General features: G+C 42.7%; 1 protein-coding gene across 1 annotated transcript; it reads left to right on the forward strand.

Moving 5' to 3' along the window:
• The first annotated feature begins 12,817 nt into the window (after positions 1-12,817).
• On the forward strand, positions 12,818-14,712 carry LOC141113361 (E3 SUMO-protein ligase ZBED1-like). Its single transcript, XM_073606421.1, has 2 exons — positions 12,818-14,116; positions 14,323-14,712. Exons 1-2 carry the CDS (start codon positions 12,818-12,820, stop codon positions 14,710-14,712), a joined length of 1,689 nt encoding a protein of 562 aa, XP_073462522.1.
• The last annotated feature ends 1,045 nt before the right edge of the window (positions 14,713-15,757 follow it).

Consider the following 15,757-nt stretch of genomic DNA (forward strand, 5'->3'; position numbering starts at 1 on the left):
GTCCAGGATATACTTGGGCAAATTCATCTTTCCCTCTATTGCAACCAGTCCTGTCCCTGCAGCTGAAAAACACCCCCACAGCATGATGCTGCCACCACTATGCTTCACTGTTGGGACTGTATTGGACAAGTGATGAGCAGTGCCTGGTTATCTCCACACATACCACTTAGAATTAAGGCCAAAAAGTTCTATTTTGGTCTCATTAGACCAGAGAATCTTATTTCTCACCATCTTGGAGTCCTTCAGGTGTTTTTTTTAAGCAAACTCCATGCAGGCTTTCATGTGTCTTGCACTGAGGAGAGGCTTCCGTCAGGCCACTCTACCATGAAGCCCCGACTGGTGGAGGGCCGCAGTGATAGTTGACTTTCTACAACTTTCTCCCATCTCCCAACTGCATTTCTGGAGCTCAGCCACAGTGAACTTTGGGTTCTTTAACTCTCTCACCAAGGCTCTTCTCCCCCGATAGCTCAGTTTGGACAGACTGCTAGCTCTAGGAAGGGTTCTAGTCGTCCCAAACGTCTTCCATTTAAGGATTATGGAGGCCACTGTGCTCTTAGGAACATTAAGTGCAGCAGAAATTTTTTTTGTAACCTTGGCCAGATCTGTGCCTTGCCACAATTCTGTCTGAGCTCTTCCGGCAGTTCCTTTGACCTCATGATTCTCATTTGCTCTGACATGCACTGTGAGTTGTAAGGTCTTATATAGACAGGTGTGTGGCTTTCCTAATCAAGTACAATCAGTATAATCAAACACAGCTGGACTCAAAATCAGATTGTGTGGGACTTGGTGTCACCCTTATTCGGAAAGGGGTACCATTTGTATGTGGACAATTACACGAGCGTGCCACTTTTTAGTCACTTGTTTGATCAGATTGGCACATGCGACCTAATCGCCAGGGTTTTCCCCATATTGGCTTGTAGATTCCAGTCTTAGGCCGGGGGAGAGAGCCTGCTTCAAGTGTAATAAATTTGCTTGCTGTGAAGTGGAGGGATAATAAGATTGGTTTTCGTTCTTTCCTCCCTTCATGCAGACACGACGGTCCAAATTCCTACGACAACTGGTGTTGGAGAAACCCCTCTGTGTCCACGAATACAACCTTAATATGGGGGGGGTGGACCTCAACAACCAGTTGTTAGCGCCGTTCCCAATTGCCCGTAAGGCCAGACCCTGGTACAAGAAATTGTCTGTATACTTATTTCAATTGGCTTTGCTGAATGCTATACAGAGCTTCAGGACGGACTTGATCCTTCCATAAATTCCAGCAAGAGATCATCAGAGCCCTTCTGTTTCCAGACAGTACTTCACCTCACCTTCCCAATCCAAATCCAAATGCAGTAAGCCGGCTGCATGAGAGGCATTTTCCGTATGTCCTCCCGAGTACCCCTCCCCAACAAGCACCCCCAAAGAAAAATGTTGTGTCTGTATAAAGTAGGGCTGCAACTAACGATTATTTTCATAATCGATTAATTGGCCGATTATTGTTCGATTAATCGGTTAATAACCTTAAAAAAATGTGTGGTGTATAATTTAGTTAATATGTAAAGTTTAAAAAAAGGCAATTTATTCCTAAATATCTTTATACGCAGGGGTAAATATAAATGACCAACTATACGGTTAGGGAGTAAAATCTTTAATCCTCTCTGAGAATGACAGACAGAAGAGATCTACTCTAAATAAAAAAATTGATCCAAGTCCAGATTCAACCTCTAATAGTATATAAAGAAAAAAAAATTCTAGACTGTTTTGCAGATTTTCAAACAGAACTGTAATATTACATGCTTTTCTGCAGCTTCTCCATTGAAGTATATTGAACCAAAAAAGCACCGTTTTGTATTGAAAAAGGTCCTTGACCCTTTCCAAATACACAGCAGCTGAAAAAAGCATAGATGTGAACGTTAAATGAAATGTAGTGCATTTCTGCAAAAAGCACCAAAAAACACATAGGTGGGAACCAGGCCTAAGACATTTAGTAACATAATGGAGTTAAAAAAAAAAAAAAAAAAATTGTTTTTTTACTGTGCAACAGTGAAAGTAATATTTACAGTAGAGATTATTTGCTCTTTTTGTACTATATAGGGCTAATTTTAGCTTTTTTAACCCCATTATGTTACTGGCCGATTAATCGATTTATGAAAATAGTAATCGATTAATTACATAATCGATTAGTTGTTTCAGCCCTAGTAGAAAGCACGGATATAGGCGTAACGTGCTATTTTTGTCCCTCCTGTCCTGACAATCCTGGTCTTTGCATTGGTGAAGGTTTTGAACGCCACCATACACTAGTTGAGTATTAGTGTAGGGTACAGCATTGGAGACTAGGCACACATTCACAGGGTCTCCTAAGATGCCATCGCATTTTGAGAGACCCATACCTGGAACCGAACCATTACAGTTAGTTACAAATATAAAATATTTTTATATATATATATATATATATATATATATATATATATAATATATATTCCTCATTTTATTGTTCTCTATCCCATAGAGTTCTATTCTACCATTTTCTATTCTGCAATGTTTTATTGTGTTTTAGTGTTAACCATTTTTTGTTTTCAGGTACGCCATTCAGCTGCAGCGCAGATTTATTTATCTTGACAGCAACAATGTTTGCTCCCACGATACATAAAGCCGTGACTCCAGCGCTGTAGGTGATTTCACCACCACAGTTAAACAAAATGGTGCATGTATGCCTATCATTAGAAGTGGGTAGATGAAGGGAGGTATTCTAATGGTGGGCATACCCACCGATCAATCTTTTTTTGTTCAGCCCACGGGCTGCATGGAAAAAAAAAATAGGATTACAATATATGCCCAACAAGGACCAGCAACGTACTGGTATGTTGCTGGACTGAGTGGTTATACCAGAATGATGCCTGCGGGTTTAGTTATCACTCTTTTCAGCCAGTGGTCGCCTTTCATGTAAATGCAATCCTAGCGGCTAATTAGCCTCTAGACTGCTTTTACAAGCAGTGGGAGGGAATGTCCCCCCCTCCCACCGTCTTCCATGGTTTTCTCTGGCTCTCCTGTCCCAACAGGGAACCTGAGAATGCAGCCGGTGGTTCCGCCAACTGACCATAGAGCTGATCAGAGACCAGAAGGCTCCAATCATATCTATGCATAAGAAACTGGAAGCTACAAGCATTTCATGACTTAGATGTCGCTGGATATAAACAGCGCCATTGGGAAACTGGTAAAGCATTTTATCACACCGATCTTGGTGTGGTCAGATGCTTCGAGGAGAGATTTAGCGTCGGTCTGGCATCATATGTAAACAGCAATTGCACCATGCATGTGAGGCATCACTGCGAAGGTCAGATCGAGGGCAGCAATTTTAGCAGTAGACCTCCTCCATAGATCTAAAGTGGTAACCTGTAAAGGCTTTTAAAAACGAATGTAGTTTGTCGTCGCTGCACGTTTGTGCACAATTTTAAAGCATGTTGTGTTTGTACTTGGCCTAAGATCATCTTTTTTATTTCATCAAACATTTGGGCAATATAGTGTGTTTAAGTGCATTAACATTTTTTTTTTTTTTTTAAAGTGTGTTTTTTCCCAAAAAAAATGCGTTTGAAAAATCACTGCGCAAATACTGTGTGAAAAAAAAAAAATTAAACACCCACCATTTTAATCTGTAGGGCCTTTGCGTTAAAATATATAATGTTTAGGGGTTCAAAGTAATTTTCTTGCAAAAAAACTTCTCATGTAAACAAAGTGTCAGAAAGGGCTTTGTCTTCAAGTGGTTAGAAGAGTGGGTGATGTGTGACATAAGCTTCTAAATGTTGTGCATAAAATACCAGGACAGTTCAACACCCCCCCCCCCAAATGGAAAGTAGACACCCCGAAAACCAAGCACCGCCTTCAGGCTAAGGGTGTAAATTTTGATTTCACTCCTCACTGCCTATCAGTTTCGGAGGCCATGAAATGCCCAGATTGCACAACCCCCATTTTGGAAAGTAGACATCCCAAGCTATTTGCTGAGAAGTATGATTATTTTGCAGATCTCATTTTTTGTCACAGTTTTGAAAAATGAAAAAAAAAAAAAAAAAAAACTCTTTACTTTCTTCATTTTCAGAAACAAATGAGAGCTGCAAAATATTCAACATGCTTCTCAGCAAATAGCTTGGGGTGTCTACTTTCCAAAATGGGGTCATTTGGGGGGGTTTTGTGCCATCTTGGCATTTTATGGCCTTTAAAACTGATAGGTAGTGAGGCGTGAAATCAAAAAAATTTCACGCCCTTAGAAATCCTGAAGGCGATGATTAGTTTGAGGCCCCGTGCGCGGCTACGCTCCCATAAAGTCCCACACATGTGGTATCTCCGTACGCGGGAGAAGCAGAAGAATGTATTTTGGGGTGCAATTCCACATATGCCCATGGCATGTTTGAGTAATATATCATTTAGTGACAACTTTCTGTAAAAAAAATAAATACTTTTTTTATTATTCAATCACTTGGGACAAAAAAATTGTTATTATTATTATTTATTTTCAATGAGCCCAACATGCCTCTTAGCAATTCCCTTAGGTTGTCTACTTTCCAAAATGGGGTCATTTGGGGGGGGGGGGGTTGTACTGCCCTGCCATTTTAGCACCTTAAGAAATGAGATAGGCAGTCAAACTAAAAGCTGCATATATTCCAGAAAATGTACCCTAGTTTGTAGACGCTATAACTTTTGCACAAACCAATATACGCTTATTGACTTTTTTTTACCAAAGACATGTGGCTGAATACATTTTGGCCTAAATGTATGAAATTGAGTTTATTGGATTTTTTATATAACAAAAAGTAGAAAATATTTTTCTTCAAAATTTTCGGTCTTTTTCCGTTTATATCGCAAAAAATAAAAATTGCAGAGGCAATCAAATACCATCAAAAGAAAGCTCTATTTGTGTGAACAAAAGGACACAAATTTGTTTGGGTACAACATTGCATGACCGTGCAATTACCAGTTAAAGCAGATTTTGCTTGAACCACTTGACCACTGGGCACTTAAAACCCCTTAATAACCAGACCAATTTTCAGCTTTTGGTGCTCTCACATTTTGAATGACAATTACTCAGTCATGCAACACTGCATCTATATGAATTTTTTGTCCTTTTTTCACACAAATACAGCATTCTTTTGGTGGTATTTAATCACCGCCAGGTTCCTTATTTTTTGCGCTATAAAAGAAAAAAGACTGAAAAATCTGTAAAAAAATTATTAATTTTTCGTCATATATTTTGGCCAAAATTTATACTGCTACATATCTTTGGTAAAAATAACCCAAATCGGTGGATATTATTTGGTCTTTGTGAAAGTTATAGAGTCGAAAAGCTATATGCGCACTTTAGTACCTAGGAGGTATTAATGTTGAATTTGATTTAAACTGTTTTCTTAGCAATTTTTAACTAACTATATAATATGTTAGTTTCATGTAATGGCCGTTCACAAGTATGACATATAGGCTTTTATATAACTCATTTTTAATATACCTTTTAACATACTCCTACATACTAAATTATTTTTATCGGATTTTATCTATTGTACATTCACATTATTATAAGTGTTTTTTAAATGTGTCATTTATTCACTAATACGTATCGATTAGGGCTACTTCTTACGAATAAAGGTTTACGACTGATACGCCCACACTATACACTTTTTTATTTAATAGATATCCCTTCCTAAATTGCCCATCTTAATTATTGGTACCCATTTTATTTAAATGCATAGTTCAATATACACATTGTTGCCACATACCATCATTGATGACAATACTAACTTGATCTACTAAAACATGGCCGCCATATATACCAATTCACCTCTCTATAAATGGCCGCGCTTAAACACATTAGCGGGCTACGAGAAAATGGCCGCTATAACACTTCCGGTAACATGATATAAAACCCATTCCTCTCCGACCAATCCGGTTCCCCAGATGAAGTCACGAGCGGTGACGTAACGCGTAGGGAGTGGCAGAGCACAGACGTAACCGTAAGTCTAGTAAGGAGGAGCTCTGAACGCCGCTTTTTGCTGTACTTGCTTGTTTTTAATATTTTAAATGTAAGAGACCACTTTTTATCTTTAATAAATTACTACTCTTAATGAACGTACTACACCATCGGAGCCCCTCTTGTTTTTTCTTCTCCTTTCCCCCACCGGGCCGCTGTGCCCTGGAGATAAATCTCTCACTAGGCGGACAGTTATATCACAGGTGGAGAGGAATGGAATTTAATCTTATTTAGTGGAGAAGAACGACCAGGAGGCTATAGTGACGTAACCAACAGATACTATATCATGACGCTTATTTACCAACAATATTAAGGTGAGGGTTCTGAGAGCCTTAAGTTATTGCACAATTATACATGAAGATCTACATGAAGTCTGACCTATCCAGTCATTTTCACACTGAGACACCGTAAAAGGGCAGAACAAATCATCTGCTGCACACCCCATGAACTTGCACTAGTTTTGCACTAAATTGGAACACTTGATTTTTGATTATCTTATTCATTTTTATTGCCGTTTATTTGATCAGTTTCACAATTTTTTTTTCTTTCTCACATTGTTGTATTTAGATATTTTTATTGTACACCAATTGCTACAATATGTGTGTGATCACCTTTATTTAAAATATTTGATTGAAGTGCTATGTGAACACTTTTTGGTTTTGCTGCTATCATTTTAGATATCACTACACATATCTAGTTCCTTTCACTTTTTTGTGTGCTTAGCACACAATTTTACTATTACTCACCAAAAGCTATAGTGCCAATATCTGAAAATTTATCACACCTGAAGTACTGATGGCCAATCTCATTTCTTGAGATCCTAACATGCCAGAAAAGTACAAATACCCCCCAAATAACCACTTTTTGGAAAGAAGACAATCCAAGGTATTTCGGAAGATGCATGGTGAGTTTTTTGAAGTTGTCATTTTTTCCCACAATTCTTTGCAAAATCAAGTTTTTTCTTCTTTTTATTTTTCACAAAATTGTCATATTAGCAGGTTTTTTCTCACACACAGCATATGCATACCACAAATTACACCCCAAAACACATTCTGCCATTACTCCCGAGTATGGCAATACCACATGTGTGAGACTTTTACACAGCATGGCCACAGAGAGGTCCAACATGCACGGAGCACTTCAGGTGTTCTGGAGCACCCAGGCCAATTCTGACATGTCTCTCCTACATGTAAAAAATCATCATTTATTTGCTAGAAAATTACATAGAACCCCAAAACATTATATATGTTTTTCTAGCAAAGACCCTAGAGAATACAATGGCGGTCATTGCAACTTTTTATCTCGCACGGTATTTGCGCATTTTTCGAACACTTTTTTTGGAAAAAAAAAAAACAGTTTTGTGCTTTAAAAAACAAAAAACAGTAAAGTTAGCCCAATGTTTTTGCATAATGTGAAAGATGAAGTCACGCCGAGTAAATACCCAACATGTCACCTTTCAAAATTGCACACGCTTGTGGAATGGCGCCAAACTTCGCTACTTAAAAATCCCCATAGGCGACGCTTTAAAATTTTTTACTGGTTATATGTTTTGAGTTACAGAGTAGGTCTAGGGCCAAAATTATTCTCTCACTCTACCGATCGCAGCGATACCTCACACGTGTGGTTTGAACACAGTTTTCATATGTGGGCGGGACTTATGTATGCGTTCGCTTCTGCATGCAAGCACACGGGGACAGGGGCGCTTTAAATTTTTTTTTTTTTTATTGTACATTTTACTTTATTTTAGTTTGACGCTTTCTTCCAAAAAAATATTTTTTTGATCACTTTTATTCCTATTACAAGGAATGTAAACATCCCTCAGTTCCACTCTATAGTGTTTCAAAAAGGTATCCTGCTTTGCCCAAGTGGCTGTGCGACAGACCTGTTCTATCGAGGCCCCAGCTCTCTCTGCCCAAGAGGCCACCAAGGATCTTGTTGAGTGGGCCTTAAGGTTTACTGGTGCTGGGGAACCAGTCTGTTCCTAGGCCAATGTTATGGTCTGCCTAATCCACCTAGCCACAGTAGATTTAGATGCCTGCCCTCCCTTTCTAGGGCCGCTAAATAAAACTAAAAGATTATTCAACTTTCTGTAGTCCTTTACTCTATCTAGATATGTCAAACATTTCCTGACAACTAATAAATTAAATTTCCTCTCCTTCTCATTTTTTGGATTATCACAGAAGGTGGGTAAAATCATCTCCTGAGATCTATTAAACTTAGATACGACCTTGGAAGATATAGTGGTTCCTGTCTAAGAACCACACTATCCTCCAGAATACAGAAAAAGGCTCCTTAACTGACAGAGCCTCTGGGTCGCTCACCCTTCTGGCCGTGGTTATGGCCAACAGAAACGCTAACTTAAGAGTCAAAAACTTAACTGAAATCTCTTGCACAGGTTTGAAGGGAGCTTTCGTCAGCGCCTCCAAAACCAGAGTTAAATTCCATGGAGGGAATACATTCACCCTAACAGGGGTTAACCTCTCCCTTGCCAAAAGAAATCTCTTAAGAGGTTCTAGTGCAAGCCTCTGATGCAAAAATACAGATAACGCCGCTATCTGTACCCTCAAGGTGTTCGGGGAAATCCCCTGATCCACCCCTGCTTGTAAAAATTCCAGTACCACTGGTACTGAAGGATAAGACACCTCCTTATCCCAGCACCACTGTGAGAAGCGATTCCAAACCTTGGAGTAGATCCTCCTGGTGACCAGCTTCCTGCTGCCCAAGAGGGTCTCAATTACCGTATCAGAGCAACCCTTGCCCCTAAGGATCTCCTCCTCAAGAACCATGCTGTCATACTGAGGAATCCCGGGTCGGGGTGGAGGACTGGCCCCTGTAGGAGAAGATCTTGTCTGGTTGGAAGACGGAGCGGAGGAAAAAATTACCATTTTTTGAGAGTGGCAAACCGGGTCCTTTTTGCCCACCATGGGGCTATCAGGATCAGTCTGCAATCTGAGCGGGCCAATTTTTGTAAGACCCTTGGTATTAAGACTAGTGGGGGAAAGGTGTATGCTAGATGGAAGTCCCAGTCCAGAGACAGAGCGTCCACTCCCTGAGATCCCCCTTCTCTGTTGAGAGAGAAAAAAAAACTAGCCACTTTTTTGTTCCCTCTGTGGGCAAAAAAGGTCAATATCCAGAATCCCGAACTTCAGACTTATTTGGAGAAAGACCTCCTGATTTAACTCCCATTCCCCCTAGAGAATGGATTGCCAGCTTAAGAAGTCTGCCACCACATTGGCAGTTCCTCTTATGTGAACCGCCGATATGGACTGAAGATTCTCTTCGGCCCAGTTTAAGATGTTCAGGACTAGATTCAGTAGCTTCCTGGATCTGGTGCCCCCCTGACGATTTAGGTAAGAGACCGTTGTCACATTGTCTGACAGGACTTGGATCTCTAAGCCCTGAATCCTGTCTCCAAAGGCTACTAACGCCTGGCCCACCACCAGAAGTTCCCTGTGGTTGGAGGATGTCCCTGCCTGAGAAGGAGTCCAGGCCCCCTGTGCCTGGATGTCCCCCAGGCGCTTGCATCGGTAGTGATTCTTGTGGGATTCCACTGGTCCCAGGGTAGACCCAACCTGAGGTTGTCCTGATCCAGCCACCAATCTAGGGAGGTCCTTACTCTTGTTGGGATAGACACCCTTCCATCCAATGACTCCTTTTGTCCCAGGAGGACAAAAGGAAAAACTGCAGCTCCCTGGAGTGGAGCTGAGCCCAGGGAACCACGGGAATACACAGGGTCATTAGAACTAGAACCCTTATGATATGCCTGTGAGAGCACTCCCTGGCTTTTTTTTTTTTAAAGAGGATACTGCTATAGCCACCTTTTAATCGTTTTTCCTCTGGAAGAAACAGTTTGAGCCTCTGTATCCACCTGATATCCCAGAAATACTTTTATTTGGGATGGTGCCAGAGAATATTTCTCTGTTTTACTATCCAACCCAAGGACTCCAGAGTGAAAATCACTCTCCCTACGTCTACTACCACCTGCTCTAGAGATTGCCCCTATATCAAAAGGTCATCTAGGTAGGGTATAAGGGGCACCCCATGTAGATGTAGGCAAGCCACAACCTCCACCAGGACCTTTGTGAAGATCCTTGGGCTTGCAGTTAATCCAAAGGGAAGAGCTCGGAATTGCCAGTGTTGAATCCCTTCGCTTGTAAGGACTGCAAATCTCAGCAGGGACTGGTGTTCCCTGGTGATCGGGATATGGAGGTAAGCGTCCCTCAGATCTATCGTGGCTAAGAACACACCCTTTATACACGGTGCGCAGGCATCTATTATACTCTCCATCTGGAAGCTCTTTTGTCGCAAAAACCTGTTCAACTTCCTGAGGTTTAATATCAGGCGAAATTTCCCTGACAGTTTTTGAACGACAAACCCATGGGAGTAAAACCCCTGGTAAAGCTCTTCCGGTGGAACAGGGATGATCACCTCCTGTAGCAAAAGAGAGAAAAAAGTAACTCCTGCGCACAGGTGGATCACCAAGTATAGAACATAAACATAGGCCTTGCTGCCCTCAAGCATGGGGATCCTAGTAGAAACCGAAACAAAAAGAAGACAAGGGCGCACCAGCCTTGTGCATTAACTTTTAAAACATTTATTAAATTAAAAATAGTAAAAGAAGTGACTCACAAGCGATTAGTGGAGGAGGCACACCATAAAATCGCACCAGTAGACAGTCTGCGATTTGGGATGAGCGAAAACCTTCCAGGGGTCGTGGAGGAACGCACAGACGTTGCAACCCGCTAACGCGTTTCGAGGGGAGAGTCCCCTCTTCTTCAGAGCTATGCAGTATAAACTCCCCTCGGCGAACCTCACTTATAAATGCCTGCAAGCCAATAAGACAGGGATGGGCTGCGGGGCTCCTCCCCCTTTAAAGAGTCCCTCCCTCCTAAGTCCTCTAATCCGGCATGCCATATACGTATAAGGGCATATGCAGACACGTGTACACAGCATACATACACATGCATGCATACATACGCGAAAAAACCAATAATAATAAGTTGATAGATAAAACAATAAGAAGTGAACTGCAGCGCACTGTGCATACAGACTGAAAGGCGACATGCGATGTCTAATAGGGGTGCAACGGATCGTCACCGATCCGCGATCCGAACGGGCCAACCTGTTCGGATCGACACACCCGCGATCCGCGGAGCGCTCCGCGGCCTCGGGTTTTAGGAAAGGCCGCGGCTTCGGCCTAGCTCCGGAGCCGCGGCCATCTTGGTACACCCGGCGGCGCTGAGCATCGTGCTGACGTCATCACCCCGCCCCCAACTCGTGGGTTTGTCAGCTTCTCTAAAGCAAGCAAGGTATGACTAACAGGCACAGCAGCACTAATGTATACAGTGTGAAATCTGGATATTACAGTGGGGGACATGGCCTGGCTATATTACATTGGGGGACATGGACTGGCTATATTACAGTGGGGGACATGGACTGGCTATATTACAGTGGGGGACATGGACTGGCTATATTACAGTGGGGGACATGGACTGGCTATATTACAGTGGGGGACATGTGGACTGGCTGTATTACAGTGGGGGACATGTGGACTGGCTATATTACAGTATGGGACATGTGGCTATGTTACAGTGCGGGACATGTGGCTATGTTACAGTGCGGGACATGTGGCTATATTACGGTGGGGGACATGTGGCTATATTACGGTGGGGGACATGTGGCTATATTACGGTGGGGGACATGTGGCTATATTACGGTGGGGGACATGTGGCTGGCTATATTACGGTGGGGGACATGTGGCTGGCTATATTACGGTGGGGGACATGTGGCTATATTACGGTGGGGGACATGTGGTTATATTACGGTGGGGGACATGTGGCTATATTACGGTGGGGGACATGTGGCTATATTACAGTGGGGGACATGTGGCTATATTACAGTGGGGGACATGATGTGGATATATTACAGTGGGGGAGATGACGTGGATATTACAGTGGGGGAGATGACGTGGATATTACAGCAGTGGGGGAGATGACGTGGATATTACAGTGGGGCGATGACGTGGATATTACAGCAGTGGGGGAGATGACGTGGATATTACAGTGGGGTGATGACGTGGATATTACAGCAGTGGGGGAGATGACGTGGATATTACAGCAGTGGGGGAGATGACATGGATATTGCAGTGGGGGAGATTGTGGTTAACTGGATTACAGTGGGGACTATATGGTGGTGGAATTTTCACAGGTTTTTGCAAATTCAATTAATTGCATTTTGCACATTTATCCAAATTTACTTTTAGATTCATATATTTTTATAATTATTTTTCATATTTTTGGTGTTCTTGTCAATTCATGTGTTTACGTCGTTTACTATTGTAATATTACGTTTAGCGCAATCCTATTTTTTCTATATTTTTTTCCTTGTATTGGGGTTTTGCAGAAGGATTGCTGCTTCCACTGAGTCTTAGGCGATTTTCGTCCGCACAAGATTGCTTCTAGGTCTTAGCGCAGTTTCTTTCCTTTTTTCCAGGTGAGCTCCCCTGCCTTCCCTGACTGGCGAGTCGGGCAAACGACTGCCCACTGTTTCGTCCTCCCCTGGAACGTCCTCCAGGCTACCGAAGCGCTTCCACATCCTGCCTCTACTTTGGGGAAGGAATCAGTCCACACACACAGTGTGGTCATGGCGAGCGGAGGAACGGAGGAGCTTGAACGCCCCACGTCATTGAAATCCCCTGTATGGGAGCATTTTGGCTTCCCTGTCAAATATGATGATGAAGGAAAGAGGTTAGTGGATAAAACCGTGACGGCGTGTAGGCACTGTGGCACAAGAAAGCCATATGACACTGGATAAACATCAAGCATGGCTATGCATTTGAAGCGACATCACCCCGGTGTTTCACTGACAGGAGTGAAACTGAAAACGAAAGCTACTCAACAACCGCTTATCACCGCAGCATTTACGCAGCCACTTGTTGCACAATCAGACCGGGCTAAAGCCATCACAAAAGCCATCGGTGTGTTTATAGGTGCAGACATGAGGCCATATTCGGTTGTGCAAAACGAGGGCTTTAAACACATGCTGAAAGTGCTTGAGCCACGTTACAACATCCCGTCGCGCACCCACTTCAGCGAAAAGATTGTGCCAGATCTTTATGAGCAGGAGAAGAAAAAAGTTGTGCATGAACTATCCCGAGCATCCTCTGTTGCGCTCACGACAGACGGGTGGACATCCAGGGGAGCACAGAGCTATGTGACGATAACCGCTCACTTCATCACAGCAGACTGGGAGATGAGAAGTCCGGTGCTGCAGACACGTCCCCTCTACGAGAGTCACACAAGCACTCATCTTGCGCAGATACTGACTCAAGCAGTGGAGGAATGGAAGTTGAAGAGGCCCAGTACTAATATCCCAGTCACAACTGATAATGCCAAAAATCAAATAAATGCAGTGAATGAGGCAGGACTGGGCCCACATATAGGGTGCTTTGCACATGTAGTGAATTTGGCATCACAGAAGGGAATCTCAATCAATAGGATGGAACGCCTCCTTGGGAGGATCAGGAAGGTGGTTTCCTACTTCCACCGAAGCACAACAGCTGCTCATGTACTTAAGACAAAGCAAGAAATGCTAAAGCTGCCTACTCATAAGCTCATACATGATGTCCCAACAAGGTGGAACTCTACTTATGATATGATGGAGCGTTATCTGGAGCAGCAGGCAGCTATATACTCTGCATTGACCGACAAGACCATGAAGAAAAATGTCAAAGACATCATTACCCTGTCTGATGATGATGTGAGAGTGGCAGAGGAGGTCCTCCAGGTGCTTAAACCCCTCAAAACTGTTACATCTCTGCTGAGCACTGAAAGTTCACCATCTGTGTCGATGATCCTGCCGCTTAAAACAAGGATTCTACAATCCATGGCTCCAAGTGTGGAGGACAGCATCATCACTCGAGATGTCAAGACTGCCATTAGAGAGGACCTGCAGCACAGATGCACTTCACCCCCTACTCTACAGGACTACCTTCACAGATCTACTGCCCTGGATCCAAGGTTCAAGTCCCTGTCTCACATGGACCCTGCCCTACGCCAGATGACATACAGTGACCTCACCACTGAGATTGTGAGCAGTCTGGGCACTGAAGACTGTGATGAGGTAAAGAAAAAGAATATTATTTAAAAATCATAAGTTTAAATCTAAATACATTTTTTATTTTCGTAATAATGGCTTTTTTTAAATGTTATTATTTTTATGTTTCATAGACATGATAAATGTGGCAATAATATTGCCACATTTTTCATGTCTATGAAACATGAAAATAAATAATAGGTTTAATTAATCAACAATTTTTTTTTCTGCAGGGTCAAGCTGCAGAACCAACAGGAACAAACTTGGACTCATCTCCTCCACAAAAGAAGTCGGCGATGGCAGAGCTTTTTGGAGAGACCTTTGCCACTTCCAGCAAAGACAACAAGACTCCTGATGACATCATCAAAGAGGAGGTGGCATCCTACCTGGCAGCAAGCGGCATTACAGTGGATGGTGATCCGCTGACATGGTGGAAAAGCAATGAGTGTAGATACCCTCATATTGCCACGATGGCAAGATGCTATCTCGCTGTGCCAGGCTCTTCAGTTCCTTCCGAGAGAGTGTTCTCAACAGCAGGGGACATAGTGACTGCAACGAGGTCCACACTCTCCCCAGATAATGTAGACACCCTTGTCTTTTTGAAAAAGAATTTGAAATTATAAGCTCAGGAATGCTTTGCTTTCTTTCTTTTATTCTTCTTTGATGGTGTGGACATACTAGGCTTTCACAATCCATGTTTCAAGGAAGATGATGTGCCTTCTTATGTTGCACTTTAAGTTGTTTTTGGCTCATTGCCCATCGGTCCATGTTTAAAGGAAGGAGATGTGCCATTTTTATGTTGCACTTTAAGTTGTTTTTGACTCATAGCCCATCGGTCCATGTTTGAAGGAAGGAGATATGCCTTTTTTTATGTTGCACTTTAAGTTTTTCATTATGTTACAAAGAAGAGATTATGCCTTGTGCACTTTAACTTGATTTTATATATTTTCAAGTAATGTAAAAGTGTTAATAAACAAAAAGACAAAACTTATGTTTATTTGTCTTGTCTTTTTTTTTTTTTTTTTGATCCGAAAATGATCCGATCCGTGACTCTGATCCGAGGAACGATCCGAACCCTGAGTTTTTTGATCCGTTGCACCCCTAATGTCTAAAGAGCACCAGATATAAAACACAGTAAATGTTACCAATCACACTGCCAGATGTACATTGCAGTAGACATTGTAAATCACAGTGGATGAGAATCACCACCTCAAAGACTCACTCAAAAACAATGTTACCAATCCCACTGCCAGATGTACACCGCAGTATTACAGATCATAGTGGATGAGAATCGCCACCTCAAAACCTCACTCATCAAGTCGCAGCATATGCACAGTGAATGGACGTGTGCATGTACTTACACTGGCATTGTAGTAGTGGGTGCCTGTGGAATGCCTTCACATCCGCTGCACAGCGGGCCGGTAGTTGCAGCATGTCTATAGTTACGAGGAACGCACGCCAATGTGCTTGCGTTCCAAGCTACAGGGGGAAGAGGTGGAGTCTGCGTGCCATGCTGGAGGAGGGAGGCGGGGCTGACATCTCCCCCTCCGTATGACGCGCAGTACACTGGCCGTGTGGGCGGCGTGGGGCAGCCTAGTGACGTGCAGCTAGGGGCGGGACCGACATGTGGGGAGCCATCCGCCCACCAGAGGCATCCTGATGTCTAAC

The sequence above is a fragment of the Aquarana catesbeiana genome, linkage group LG12, assembly GCF_042186555.1.
Source record: "Aquarana catesbeiana isolate 2022-GZ linkage group LG12, ASM4218655v1, whole genome shotgun sequence".
Lineage (NCBI taxonomy): Eukaryota > Metazoa > Chordata > Amphibia > Anura > Ranidae > Aquarana > Aquarana catesbeiana.